The 13677-nt window shown below is 40.9% G+C and overlaps 1 protein-coding gene across 1 annotated transcript in view; it reads left to right on the top strand.

Annotated features, from left to right (window-relative positions):
- The window catches only part of LOC104686955 (amyloid beta precursor protein), a 172991-nt gene that overhangs the window by 62329 nt on the left and 96985 nt on the right, over window positions 1-13677 (top strand). Inside the window, exons 3-4 of the mRNA XM_039550395.1 lie at window positions 2832-2948; window positions 4383-4576. Of these exons, the coding sequence (XP_039406329.1) occupies window positions 2832-2948; window positions 4383-4576 (311 nt within the window). The remainder of the gene's footprint in view (window positions 1-2831; window positions 2949-4382; window positions 4577-13677) is intronic.

Genomic DNA, 13677 nt, shown 5'->3' with positions numbered 1-13677 from the left:
GGAAAGTGAAATGAGAATTTGAGTTACTGTGATGCTGCTGTTGCCTTATTTTCAAGCAATATGATTCTATAAAGCAGTGCACATTTTCTGTGTGCTGGCCAAATCTAACACTGTATCTTCACTGACATCTGAACATCTACTATTTCTGTAGTGTATTGTTATGAGTTGGTTGATATAATTAGATGCTCAAAAATTGATATGCTTTATTTTAAATTAATTACATACTCATGCATACTTTTAATGACACTGCAGCCCAAGCTGCATTACCCAAAACTTTGGACATATAGTTTTCCATCTTCCATTTGGTGGCTGTAGCTCAGTGGTACATCCGATTGTGTTACTTTTCACAGAACCATAGAGTGGGTCAGATTAGAATGGACCACAGTGGGCCACCTGGTTCAAACTCCCTGCCCAAGCAGGGTCGTCCCAGAGCACATGGCACAGGATTGCATCCAGGTGGTTCTGGAATATCTCTAGTGAGGGAGATGTCACACCCTTTCCAGTGAGCTGTTCCAGTGCTCAGTCACTGCCCAGGAAAGAAGCTCTTCCTCATGTTCGGGTGGAACTTCCTGTGCATCCCTTTCTTCCCATTGCCTCTTGTGCCATTTCTGGGTACCACCGAGCAGAGCCTGGTTCATGCTCTGACTCCTCCCTGCAGCCATTCACAGATACTGATGAAGTCCCTTCTCAGTCATCTCTTCTCAAGGCTGAGCAACCCCAGCACCCTCAGCTTTTCCTCATAAGGAAGATGCTCCAGTCCCTTCATCATCTCTGTAACCTCCACTGGACCCACTTCAGGAGCTCCATGTCTGTCTCGTCCTGTGGAGCCCAAAGCTGGACACAGCACTCCAGATGTGCCTCACTGGGGCTGAATAGAGGGGCAGGATCACCTCCTTCCACTTGCTGGCAATGCTCTTCCCAATGCACCCCAGGATCCCATTGGCCTCCTTGGCCACAAGGACACTGCTGGCTCAGGGACAGCTTGTTTTCCACCAGGACCCCCAAGTCCTTCTCTGCAGAGCTACTCTTCAGCAGGTGATGAAGGTGATGCTCCCAAGCCTGTGATGGTGCCCAGGGTTATTCCTCCCCAGGTGCAGGACACTTCAGTTCTGCATGAAGTGATCATACTCTTGAGTCTTCAGCAAAGTTCCTGTGTGCTTGCTCAGTGCTCAGGCACTTGACTAAATTAAAGCATTAACCATTGCCAATTTCTTATGGCCTGAGAAAGTTCAGGTATGTGTCAGGCTGGTCCCCAAAAAGGGGGATTTGCAAATTTATGTGAATTTCACTTCAGGATTTCTGTGTGACACTACTGGGAACTGAGACTTCATTAAATGAAAGTGCAAATTTTGTATTTTAGGTTACCAGAAAGCGTACTTACTTACTATTTTTGCAAGAGAATTTTGGACACCTCTAGAAAACATTTCTGTTAATTTGCAGACATTAGAGGGTGCTAGGGAAGGATAAAAATATCAATTTTTTTTTTTCCTAACTGAGTTAAGGAAACTAGTTACTAGTTCCTAGTTGACTAATTGATTTTAAGGGCTTCAGATCAAAGACACTGAAACACAGCAAGGAATTTAGTGCGAAATACACATCTTGGTGATTAGCAAAGATATATTTGTTGAATTCTGCCTTTTTCCATGCATTTGGTGTTGGTTAATTTTAAAACTGACTTTTTAATTGTAGGCCTTAAGGGCCACTTCATCAGCTCCCTGAGATGACTCTCTACTCAACAATAAACTTGTAGTCATCTCATTTTGATCAATTAACCTGTTACTACATCCTAGTAGCCATTGGACCACCTTGATTCTTTCATTTAACACAGACTGTAGTATTTTGAAGGCTACAGACAAGTGGGCTTCAGAGAACTGATTTATGCCAGCTGAGTTATGTGCTTTCACAATCCAGTGTCTGTTCAGTATATACACTTCTCTAAAGTACTCTGTAATTTTTCCTTTAAAAAATATCTTTGAGAGGGTTTGAGGTTATTTAATTGCAATGCCAGAATTGTACAGAATTAAAGTGATTTTAGTCTAATAAATCATGTTACTTAGCAGCTGAGTTTCTTCTTACTTGTCAGTACTGGTGCTGTGAGCACTCTTTATTTCATAAGCATGTAAATTTTTGTTTTTCTGTTGAAGATGGAACAATCTCTTGGGTCATTTATGTCCTTGGGAGAAAAAGGCTCTTCACCCACTTTGATCTGACCAGATATTCTGGTGATCATTAATCATCTTGTTCCCTGCCTGATGAGGTCTACTTGCTTATTAACCTTCTGGGCTAACCTGAGTTCATCGGGCTGCTGACATAAGGATGCAATGAAGAGGCTGCATCAACAAAAATAACTAAGTTGACTGTGTTGCTGTTTGCGCTGTATCAGTGGAAATACTCTCAAATGCTTTGAAACAAGGTGTTGGTATAGTTTGTTTTATATAGTACAGAAAAGTACTTCAGAACACTTCATACCCTCTCCCTACTACTATGAAAATGAAAAATGTAGTTGTCCCTCCCTGCCCCCATAGTCCCCTTCCTGGAACTAGATCTGCCAACTCCTGACTTCATGTTGCACCACGCATGTCTGCAATGGGTCCTGCATGTTTTATTATGCTGAAATTTTCATAAACAAATGCATCTAAGATCAAAGACAGGAGCTCCTTTCCAATGGCAAGTTGGAAGAAGGTCATAATTGAAGCACCATCTAGAAACTATTCCATTCTCTGCAAACCTGCCACTCATTCACAAAAGCTGCTAGTAGTAGCTAGAGGTTTAACAGAATGAGGTATTGGAAGCAAAATTAATATTTCTTGGGTGTTTTTTTCTTTTCCCTTCCAGTGGGCGAGTTTGTGAGTGATGCTCTTCTGGTGCCAGACAAGTGCAAGTTCCTTCACCAAGAAAGGATGGATGTGTGTGAAACTCACCTGCACTGGCACACTGTTGCTAAAGAGGTACATTTATCTGTCTTAAAATTGCCTGCCTTCCTTCTTTCAAGCTATGTTATTCTTCTGAGGATGACTTTAAATATACCAGCAACATGCAACATGGAACACAAAAAACAATACTTTCAAATGTTTGAGTGAATGGCATTTTGGGTTTTTTAATAAGGTAGGAAAGAGGAGTCAGAGCATATTAGAGTCTATGACTGAGTACTTACCACTGTCCTTTGAATATCGACCCTCTTTCATGTTTTCCTCACATTCACTCACAAACTCACTGTGTTTTCCGCTTCCTCCAGTTTCCTGTGTTAGCACTGGAACTAAATGCTTAGGATTTGCCTTGAATCATTATCCTGGTAAATATTATCCATTATTTATCGCGGATATTGGTATGCCAGGTGCCCACAGAGATCAAACAGGCCTCAGGGAGTGCACTATGTGAAATCCAGCAGAAAACGGTAGGAAAGCTGATCAAACTAGAACTAGCCAAAGGCATTTTGCAGTCAGGCACAAAGATTTTATAATATAACAGTGCTTTACTGAAAATAGAAATAAACTTAATTGCTAATGTGTTTTGGACTTTTTTTCCTTATGTGGAGAGGTTTTAGGCATAAAAACTGAGATGAGTTGCCAAGATTTCTGACTAATGGTTTTTTTGGGACCTCTTAGTTTGTACATTATTCCACCTTCTGGAGATGAAATTTGAAATGTGATCAGCAGCTTTTCGAATTTGCAGTTCTTGCTTGAATTATACTTAAATGAAACATTTAAGGCACCAACCTTCGCACAGGGAAATTCTAGTTCATTTTGACTACTTGCAAACTTGAAATGGCAATAGCCAAGAAGAACATCATCACTGTGCACCACTAAAGTATTTTCATTTTTTCAGCTGTCAAGCATCACTATATCTTTAAGGTATAATTATGCATGACTGATTGTTTTCCAAACAAGGATAGGAGGTACTGTATTGGCAGATTTATAAGACAAGACACAGTGTGTTTCCAGTGTAAGAGGTATTTCAAATGTTGATCTACCTTGTGGTGAAGTCTTCAGTAGCATTAATGCATCAGGATTGGGATTAATACATCAAATAATTATTCTGTCATCAAGTTTTCTGTTTATGAGGCAGAGCCTGTGAGGATTTTAGACAGGAAGATACGGAGTTACCATGTGTATAGGAGGAGACAAGTCTTTTGTTCTGGGAAAGACTGATAGGAGAGCTTGTTGCTTACAGTGGACATAGGTAGGGAGCTGCTTACAGTCAAGTAGTGAATGCAAGTGTGACCTTTCTAAATCGTGTTTCAAGTTTCAGAGATCATGCAGTTGGCCAGCTTTGACTTCCTAAGGTAGTATGTAACCCCTTCATATTTTCTCAAGGTCTGTGACATTTTTTAGTCTTCCTCCATGCCAATATTGTTGCTGCTTTTTTTTTCCTCTTTTCTGCAGTCCTGTAGTGAGAAGAGCATGAATCTGCACGACTATGGCATGCTGCTGCCCTGTGGAATCGACAAGTTTCGTGGTGTGGAGTTTGTCTGCTGCCCATTAGCAGAGGAAAGCGACAATCTTGATTCAGCTGATGCTGAAGATGATGATTCAGATGTCTGGTGGGGAGGTGCAGATGCAGACTATGCAGATGGAAGGTACAGTGACTTTGTACCCTTCAACTTGTTATTAAGATGTCAAAAATCTGTCTAAAAGACCGTGGCATAGTCTTTGCACCTTATACATGAACTTGCAGTTACAGTGGCTGAAAGCATCAGTGTTCTACACCTTTTTTTTTTTTAGCTTTTTACAGAAAAGTTTTTTATTAAAATAGTTAGTACACTTTTTAGTGCCTTTAATTTCTTCAGTGAGAAGTATTGCCATATTTATAACAAAAATGCTTAAATTCATGTATTTTGACAAATAAATGATAAATAGTGTACTCCTAAGATGGTTCATGTGCAGTCTGGTGTACTGCAGCAGATATCAGCCAACATAACTGGTGGAGGTTTTGAAATGCCTTCATTCATAGTAACAGCCATTAGCTATGTGCTGTTACTGCCATAAGAATATTTTTCTGCTGACAATTAGTTTCTAAACATGATCTAAACGAAAATGTGTTTTAATATCTAACCTTTCACAGAGTTGTTAATATGCTGCTGTTGAGAAGGAACATGGAGGTTTCCTTTGCAAAGCAGTGATGGATGGGTAGATACCATCCCTGTCCTTACCCTTCCCATCTCCTGTGCACGTAGGCTAATTTTGAGCCGGATACGGGTCATAACTGTGTTGTTACACTCAGTGGTAACTGAGTGGTCTAATGGTCTGGTGCTGTTCAAGCTTTTTCATATCACTCTCCTGAGCCTGTCAGACAGCAGTTTTAAAAGCAGCAGAGTACTGTGTCATGTCCTTGCAACTGGATGCCAACAACTCGCAAAGATGGCTTTCTTCATAAACTAAGATCAATGTTCAAACTCTTTGTGCTCCCCAGGCTTTCATCACTTCATACTGTGCTAATGCAGTGTTTTTACTTCTTTTCTTGTACAAAGAATGCACAAAATCTAAAACTTGGGGCCGACTGCAAGTGGCTTCAAGGAGTACCCAGAAAATAAGTGGGGACCAAATTATGTGAATAATGCAGAAAGCTAACAGGTCTGAACTGTGTTATGTTTGGACTTGTTAATAATCTAGATGGAAACAATTTGAAGAACAGTGCAGAGATGAAGGATAGAGACTGAATTGCTGTAATTTGGTGCAATGAGATGGCATTAAGACCTAGAATAATTAGAAACTGTATCATGGTGGGCAACTAAATCTTTCCTGACAAAGCATTAGTAAGTGTTGCAAGGAAGACATTATTCCTTTGTGAATAATGGAATAAGTTTAAAATAAATATTTCCCCATGGTAATTTCCAGTTTTTTGTCATGAACAGGAGTGAATGGTCAGACTGATGCAAAAGCCTGCATCAAAGAACTTTGCATACTCCTTATTGATACCTTTGGATTGACTTCTGATTTGTAGTTCTAACATCTCTTAGTGTTACTATTTATAACCCTTTCAGTAGGATTTGTGAAGCTGCCTTTGGACTGTTGCTGTGTCGTTTCTGTATATTTAATTTAGATTTTGATTGGATGTTTAAATGTTCTCTCATTCTAAGAAATGAGTGCTGACCTTATTCTAACGAAATGTTTGGTTTTTTCATTCTATATCTATATCTCTATCCATGCAAGATAGATCTATCCATCTATCTTCTATATCTATTACATGGCTTTTATAGGTAACATATTTATTGTATATATACTTATATGTAGCACATGTCTTATAAGATCAAAGATTCCAAAATAATTTTACTTACAGATACTCACTTCATTTCTGGGTTTTTTGTGTTTGTCACTGAACATTTCATTTACTATTGTAGCCCATTTTCTTCCTCATAAGGCAGTTTAATATCTGAAGAGATGATTTCAAGAATAACTTCATAAATTTTGTATCCTCTAGGAATGGGAGCTGTAATTGCATTTCAATCCATTTCTGAAATTCCAAGCAAGTACTGATTTATTTTTTTACCCTCCCCTCTCACAAAAATGCTTGCAAAAGGAAAATGAAAGATCCTTCTATGGGGCACTTGTACTTCACCTGCAGATGAAGAGCCAAGCAATTGGTAGTTCTTTTAGACTGACTCACTCGTATTTTTTGCTACCTCTTTAGCTTCCCAACTACATTTAAACTATGTATATTGGAGCCAGAAATACTCTTGAACTTTAGTTACATATATATAACTATATCTATATTTTTTGTATATATTTTTTAAAAAAATTCTTACACAGCAGTAGGTGGTAATTCAAATTTTGTGTGTATATATATTTATTCATATCTGAGCATATGTCTGTGTGGCTATCGATACATATATGCCTCAGTCCTAAACTGATTGTGAGGGAGAAAGGAAATGTAAGATTTGCTAATGCTAAATTGCCAATATTCTCTGCTATTAAAGCACCTCTGAAGTGCTTACTCAAGTCTACATTTTTCACCTTACATGGTTACCCAAGTCAAAGAGAAGGTGACATGTTTGAGGTGGAGGTGATGAGCTGAAAAGCAGATGATTCTATTTTGTTTCTCAAAACTATGGCAGAGCAGAATCCAGCAAATGTGGGTGACCTATTTTGAGGTAACTTTATATCTTAAGCTATCAGATGTAAATTTTAAAATATTTGCATTTATGGTTCTGAATGTGTAGAGGAAAGCACGTTGCAGCCATTCAGTTAATAAATGCCCTTTTTCAGACTGTTGTGTTTTCACCCCCAACAGTTTTCCCTGAGGCACTGTATTTTATTTTTTTGCTTTGTCAAGGGTGTTTTCTTCCCTGCAGGATGGAGAAAAGCTCAGCAGTATGTTATAGCCACACTATTAGAGGGCATGTGGAGGCAGCTTGGGCTGCGTTGCCTCATAGTTGGATGTCTTTCCTACCCAATATCTGACCACCACCTGGGTATGGATGTAAAAGGATGTGACTTGCTTGTGGTGTGGCTTGTTGGCAGTACTTGAAAGGTGGGTGGGTGTATTTTGGTGACTGGTGATATATATACCCATTTATTCATGAGGCCAAGAGGGAGGATCCACATGTGCTTCTGAAATTGTCTTGTCGTGCTCATCCTGAAATAGTCTGTAACTCTGACAAAGAGGTCACAAGCCTTTCTCAGCAGAGGAGATCTTTGTTGTTATCTGCACCTTTAATTAAAATTTACCTTGAAGTCTGCCTGAGGGACAGTCAGATGTAGGTGCTGACTTTCAGTATAACTGCAGACCTCTCCCTGCATAGCTACAGCTCAATCGAGTGACCTGCAAGCTCTGGCTGCCCTTGCGACTCAGCACAGCCTGGTGGCCGTCTTGCCTGTGTGTGGGAACTTGCTGGAAGCTTTGGTGTCCTTGATGTCCAAAGTTGAATATCTTTAGGAGTGACGGCCAAGCTGGAAACTTCCAGGTTTCCTCTGTCTACATCTGTCTCATATCCACCTCTCCTTATCTTCCTGTCAATGTATGTCAGACCTCCCAGGCTTTCCTTCCCACAAGGAAAGCAGTCTGCTGTCATTTTCCTTCTTTCATGGCCAGGACACTGAAGCACTGTAAGTCTCAATATTGAGATATATATGGAAAGCTTTTCCTTTAAGTCCCATAGCTCAGGAGCAGATGGTGCCTTAACTTCATCCAAGTCTTTCTAGACCATTTAAATATATTTTCAGTGTCCAAAATAGGAGATTTCATTTCTCATTGTTTTCCCGTCAGCAGGTTAGGCCAAATTAATTTTCTCTGTTTGGTAAAAAAAAGGTATAAAACGCTGATGTAATAATGGGATAGCATTGTAAATACCGCACTGTGGCAACTAGTGTATTTTATAATGGTTTGGTTTACAGTTTGTGAGAAACTTCTGCCAAGCAAAGTTTTATGGTTTGTTTATACTTTCCATTAGCGTAGTTAATACAGTAGGCTTTTTACTACAATAAATAATCCAAAAGAGCAGAGTCTATTTTGTGCTGATAATTAGGCATCTGTGAAGTTAAACTAAAACAAATTTGTGCTATAAAGCATGATAATCACGTTCTCTGATTTTGCAACCCTGTACCAGACTGAGCTTAAGGATGAGTATGCTGAAAAAAAATAGCTGAAATGATGTATCTTTTTGACTCAATGAAGAACTTGAGTTTTTTTGTCAGTAGTATCTGGAAAAAATTATTTTTTTCCTAATTGCTTTCTTGAACTATAATCCAAGAAATCCTGAAAGGCATTTAAAGCTGGTCAGTTTTTGTAGTGGTGGAAGCAGCATTGTATATGTACCTGTTATGCTGATGTAGTGGTTTGGTCCAAAATACTCATTACTGTTTACCTTCTGTGATATAAGAATTTGGAGAAATGCAAATCAGGCACCAAACCTGAAAGAATATAAAGAAGTTTAATAACAGACCTAAAAGAGGAAAAAAAAAATCATACCACATGTTCAGAACTCTTCTCCTGCCCCCACCTTCCTCCCTTGTCCCACTGACAATGTAAAAAGACAACCCTTGAGATGTTCAGTCTGTTTACCACTTCCATAATAACCTTGTTCCGTCCATTTAGGAAGAGAAGTCTCTCTTGCCCATGCTATGAACGCATTATCACAACGAGACAGCCGCCCATTTCCAAATAACTTTGTTCAGTCCATTTAGGAAGAGGAGTCTCTCTGCTCGCATGTGAGTCCCTTCCCCCGACTTGCAGCTTTTCCCACAACTGCTTTCGAGGGTCCACTCTTGAAGTTTTCTGGGGTACAATTCTAAGGTTGAGCTGTTCAGAAACAAAAGTTCTCTTCACCCAATTCTGGGAGCATTTCATCTCTAAGAACAGAGGCCCTTCTCCTTCCCTGGGAGCAAAGGGTCTTCCTCATCTTCATCTTTAGGACTATCTCTGGGAGCATCTCTAGGAACTGAGGTTTTCTCCTTTCCCATTTGGAGCAAAAGTCCTCATCTGGTCCATCTCTCCCTGTTCAAACTTCATCTCATGAAGTTACAGCTGCGTCAGCATCTGCCTATGTCAGCACAGGTGCTGAGATCACAAGTACGAGTTGAACGCTCCACCCCCCATATCTTCATGGAATTACAATGGGTACTCTGATATAGCGTAGCTTTACAACAGAATTTCAGCTTTAAGCATCTCCTCTTTCTCTTCCCTCAGGTTTTCAGCTCTTCACAGCACTAAAAGGGTTAATCTCACCTAGGCCTTGCAGCTGGAATGTGGCTTATCGGAGTGGAGGGGGGGGTGGGGGGGAGCCCAGCTGCTCCGGCTGCCCACAGCAGGGCTGTGGGGGAGGTTCCACAGGTGGAAAAGGGCCCATTGGCTCCAGGATGGCTGTGGCCCAGCCCGGTCTGGCCCAAGCAGGGTCTGGGCCGGGCCTGCTGGTCCCTGCACGGGGCCCACAGCCACCTGTCCCAGCACCGGAAAAGAGACAGAGAGGCTCTGCCTCGGAGTTTCCTATTCTTAAGCGTGGATCACAGGGGCGGTCACAACTTTGGGTGGCTTAAAGAATTGTCCATATTCAAACTGGCCAGCTGATAGGTTCTGTCAGGTCACAGAGGAAGCTGTAAGCACCCCTTTGCAAGAACATCACTTCCGGGACTATGCTTGCTAACCCATGACAGCTGAACAGCTTCCAGGTGACACCCTGTACTTCCGTGGGGAAGAGGAGTCACAGGGCCCAGCAGAATTGCTTTGTTTAATAATTTGTTATAAAATCCGCACTTAATGTGGAGGAAGTGTATATTTAATTTCTTTTGCTTTCTAGCTCTTCTTACATCTTTATCTATGACTTTAATGGTACAAAGGTAGCAACACATGTTACTGAGTGTCTTCCCTTCAGAAACGTCGGCAAGTTAACCTCAGCATCAAATTAGTTACTATCTAAATTCCCCAGAGAGCTGCCATTAAATCACACTGTCACAAGGTGTTGTTAAATTCATCGCAGTTGTACAGTGCCCTGACCTGTTATAACAACATACAGACTCCTGTCCCACTGCTGTCTTGCAGAAGGTAGGCAGACAGGCAGTTGGGATATCTGCCTGTAGCACAAGTTTATGAAAAATGCTTAAGAGTGACACATAAGCAAGTAAATTCAATAATATAAAAGAGTTAGCATAAGAATTTCAAAGGTCAAATATATGGGGTTTAGTCATTTCACTTCACACTTGAGGAAAATTCCCTTTCCTTTTTTAAGAGTTACTTTGACTAGCTCCTTTTGTTTAGGTTTCTGCATGCCAAAGCAGTGGGAAATGTATTGCAGGCAGGAGTCAGGAAGATGTTTATGTTTTAATTGCAAATACAGTTGAAAGCAAGTAAATGCTACAAGCTCCATGGTGTTCTCTGTGCTCATGGTGTTCATTGGCAAGGACTGTCCAAAACATGAAATCCTCTTGCACTGTTTCGCTCCCCATTACAGCTCCCCATGTTCTTCAAACCCTTCTTTTTCCCCTGCTCATCTCTCCATCTACCCACAGAAAAATTATTTGGAAATACAGCAGGAAAAGAGAGCCTTTAGGGGGGAATTGTTTGACCCAAGTGTATTTTTACTATCTGACCTGGGAGATAAATAAAATGCTCTAATTTTCTGTATCTATTGCTTTGATGGATACACCATTTGCTTTGGCATTTGCTGGAGGAAGCAAACGTGGTTCGATCATGGAGAAAAAAAGCATAAACTAGGAAGAATCAGATGGTGGAGGGAGGAGGCCATCTCGGATACCTGGAGTAAAGCTGTGCTGTTGCTGTGTGAGCACTGGGGTGTTACAGTCCCCCTGCAGTGGGAAGGGCTGCATGGCTGAGGAACTGGCTGGATAATGGAGGGTTGTGAAGGAAGAAATCATGGGGGAGGACCAGATCTTTCAGAGATGATTACTACTTAAATCCTTCACTTTCTGCATGTTTCCTCATGCTTGTATCTGGTATGCAGTGACATGGTGTATCTTGATGATTCTTCTCTCTGTCCTCCTTCTTTCCCATTGTTCTTAATGTTGTCTTGTGACACTGAGTCAAAAATCTGAGCCTTAATTGGAAGTCCAGCTCTGAGTCCAAAAGACTTCCCTGCAAAATGTAGGATCACAGAATGATAAAAATTGGAAGAGACCTTAGAGATCATCTAGTCCAACTGTAAACATCATAACCAACAGCACCATAATAATCACCCCTAAACCAAACCTTCAAGTGCCACATCCAGATGTCTCTTGATCAGTTCCAGGGATGGTGACTCCACCACCTCCCTGGACAACTTATTCCACCACTCCCTCAGTGAATTTTTTCTGATATCTAATCTAAACCTCCCATGGTGGAACTTAACGGTTGTTTCGTCTCATCCTTTCACTTGACCCATGGCAGAAGAGACCCATCCCCACTTCATTACACCCTCTTTTCAGGGAGTTGTAGAGAGTGAAGGTCCCCCCGAGCCTCCTTTCCTCCAGGCTGAGCCCCCCCCAGCTCCGATGTCTTAGGATCATTTTATGATGATTAGTCTATTCCCTTATCATCAGCTCTATGCCCAAAGAATGGTTGCTGTAGCTTTAAGGTGGGTCCAGGACAGGGGAGTTGGAGCCTTGGGGCTCTTGCGCAGGCTTTTTCAAAGCCTCACTCCCCAGGCGTCCATGGTGCCTTGAGGACTGCGTTCTCTTTTTTTGCTTAGCTAGCTTGGTTTTTTAGGCAAGAAGGTTTTGGGTTTGTTTTCCTTTCCCTGGTTTTGGAGAGGCTGCAGTAGCAATCATTCGGTGGCTATTTTTTCCAAGTGAATTGGACAGTTTGGTTTTGGTCCAAGATCAGAGAGAAAAATTGACAGAAGAAGAATCAGCTGGGACCACTGGGAAGGCAAGGGGCCGCTCCATTTTGGCCCCAGACCGCAGAAAAGCTATGTCAGCAAGAGAAAGGCCACCAAATCCACCAGCTTCATCTGCTATGAAGAGGGGACTAACATCAGAGATTAACCAGCTTCCTATCTGTTTGCCCAAGCTGCTTCATGAACCTTTTGTTTGTTTGTTTTTTTCCCTTGAGACAGGAGCTGGTGCCATTTTTTTCTCCCCACGACATTGCCAGATGTTGTGGTTTTATTTTTTCTTTCCCTGGCATTTTGGGCTTTTTTGTTCCGGGGGGGGGCAGGGGTTAGGTCTGACAATTCAATATCTAGCAGTTATTAATCTATTTTTTTCCTTGTGCCATGTGGGCACTCTGTCAATAAACAGTTGGGGTTTATTTCACTTTCATCCACTAGTATTCATTTCTTACTGGCAGAAAGGGATTGTTGGAATCCTTTTTTTTTTTTAGAGAAGTACTCATTCCAGAGTGTTTTTCTCCTAAACTTGTCTCTAAACTGAGACATCCCTCAGCCATTCTCCCTAAGACTTGTGCAACAACCGTTCCATAGCTTTGTTGTCCTTCCTTTTGAAATTTTTGCTTTTCTAAAGCTAAAAGCATTATTGATCCAGAAAAAGAAAGTTGTTGAGGCTAAATTTTTTATTGGAAACATTGTCACTGGAGGAAAGAAAAAATTAATTTAAAAAATGAATTTAAATCAGTTTTGTCTCTAGATTGTTCATCTGTTTTCAAGCCATCTTGCCTCTCATGATAAACAATGAGTTCTCATTGATGTTAGCTTTTTCATTAAATTGGAAAGCTAATTCCTAAAATTTCAGTGCAAAATGCTGCAGTGGGAATCTCCTAAATGATTCTTTCAAAAAGTGTGACATGAAAAAACCCCAACCCATGCCTTACTTCCCTACACTTGAGCTGGTGAATCTGAACCAGATGTGAAGCTGGACAATGGGTCTGTACTGCAAGTTCTGCCTTTAGAAGAAGGAAATTACGTGCATTTGGATGGATAAAAAGATTTCCCTTTTTCCATACTGTGCAGACTGAACTGTAGGCTGTTCATAGCCCTGAAAATTTAAGGAAAACTGAGCCTTGTGCCTGTTGCAGTGATTCAGGATCTGCTTGGTGGAGGGCTCAGTTGTCTGTGACACAGAAGCAGGAAGGGGTGCAGCCAGAGGCAGTGTTTTCATCAGCTGTCCTAATGCAAATTGTTCCTAATTGGGAATCAGTGCCCTAAAATGAACACTAGGAATTACAAATTTGCTTTCTTGTTCTTCCTTTTTTCTTTCCTCCTTCCTGAAGTTTTCCATGAGTAGAGGTTAATACCAATTATTGAGATAGGAAGATTTTGCAGTACAAGAGTTATCCATCACTAAATTGCTATTTCAG

Source organism: Corvus cornix, chromosome 1, assembly GCF_000738735.6.
Source record: "Corvus cornix cornix isolate S_Up_H32 chromosome 1, ASM73873v5, whole genome shotgun sequence".
In the NCBI taxonomy this organism is placed as follows: Eukaryota; Metazoa; Chordata; class Aves; order Passeriformes; family Corvidae; genus Corvus; species Corvus cornix.
Note: the sequence above shows the minus strand (reverse complement) of the source record. Positions and strands in the feature narration are given on the sequence as shown.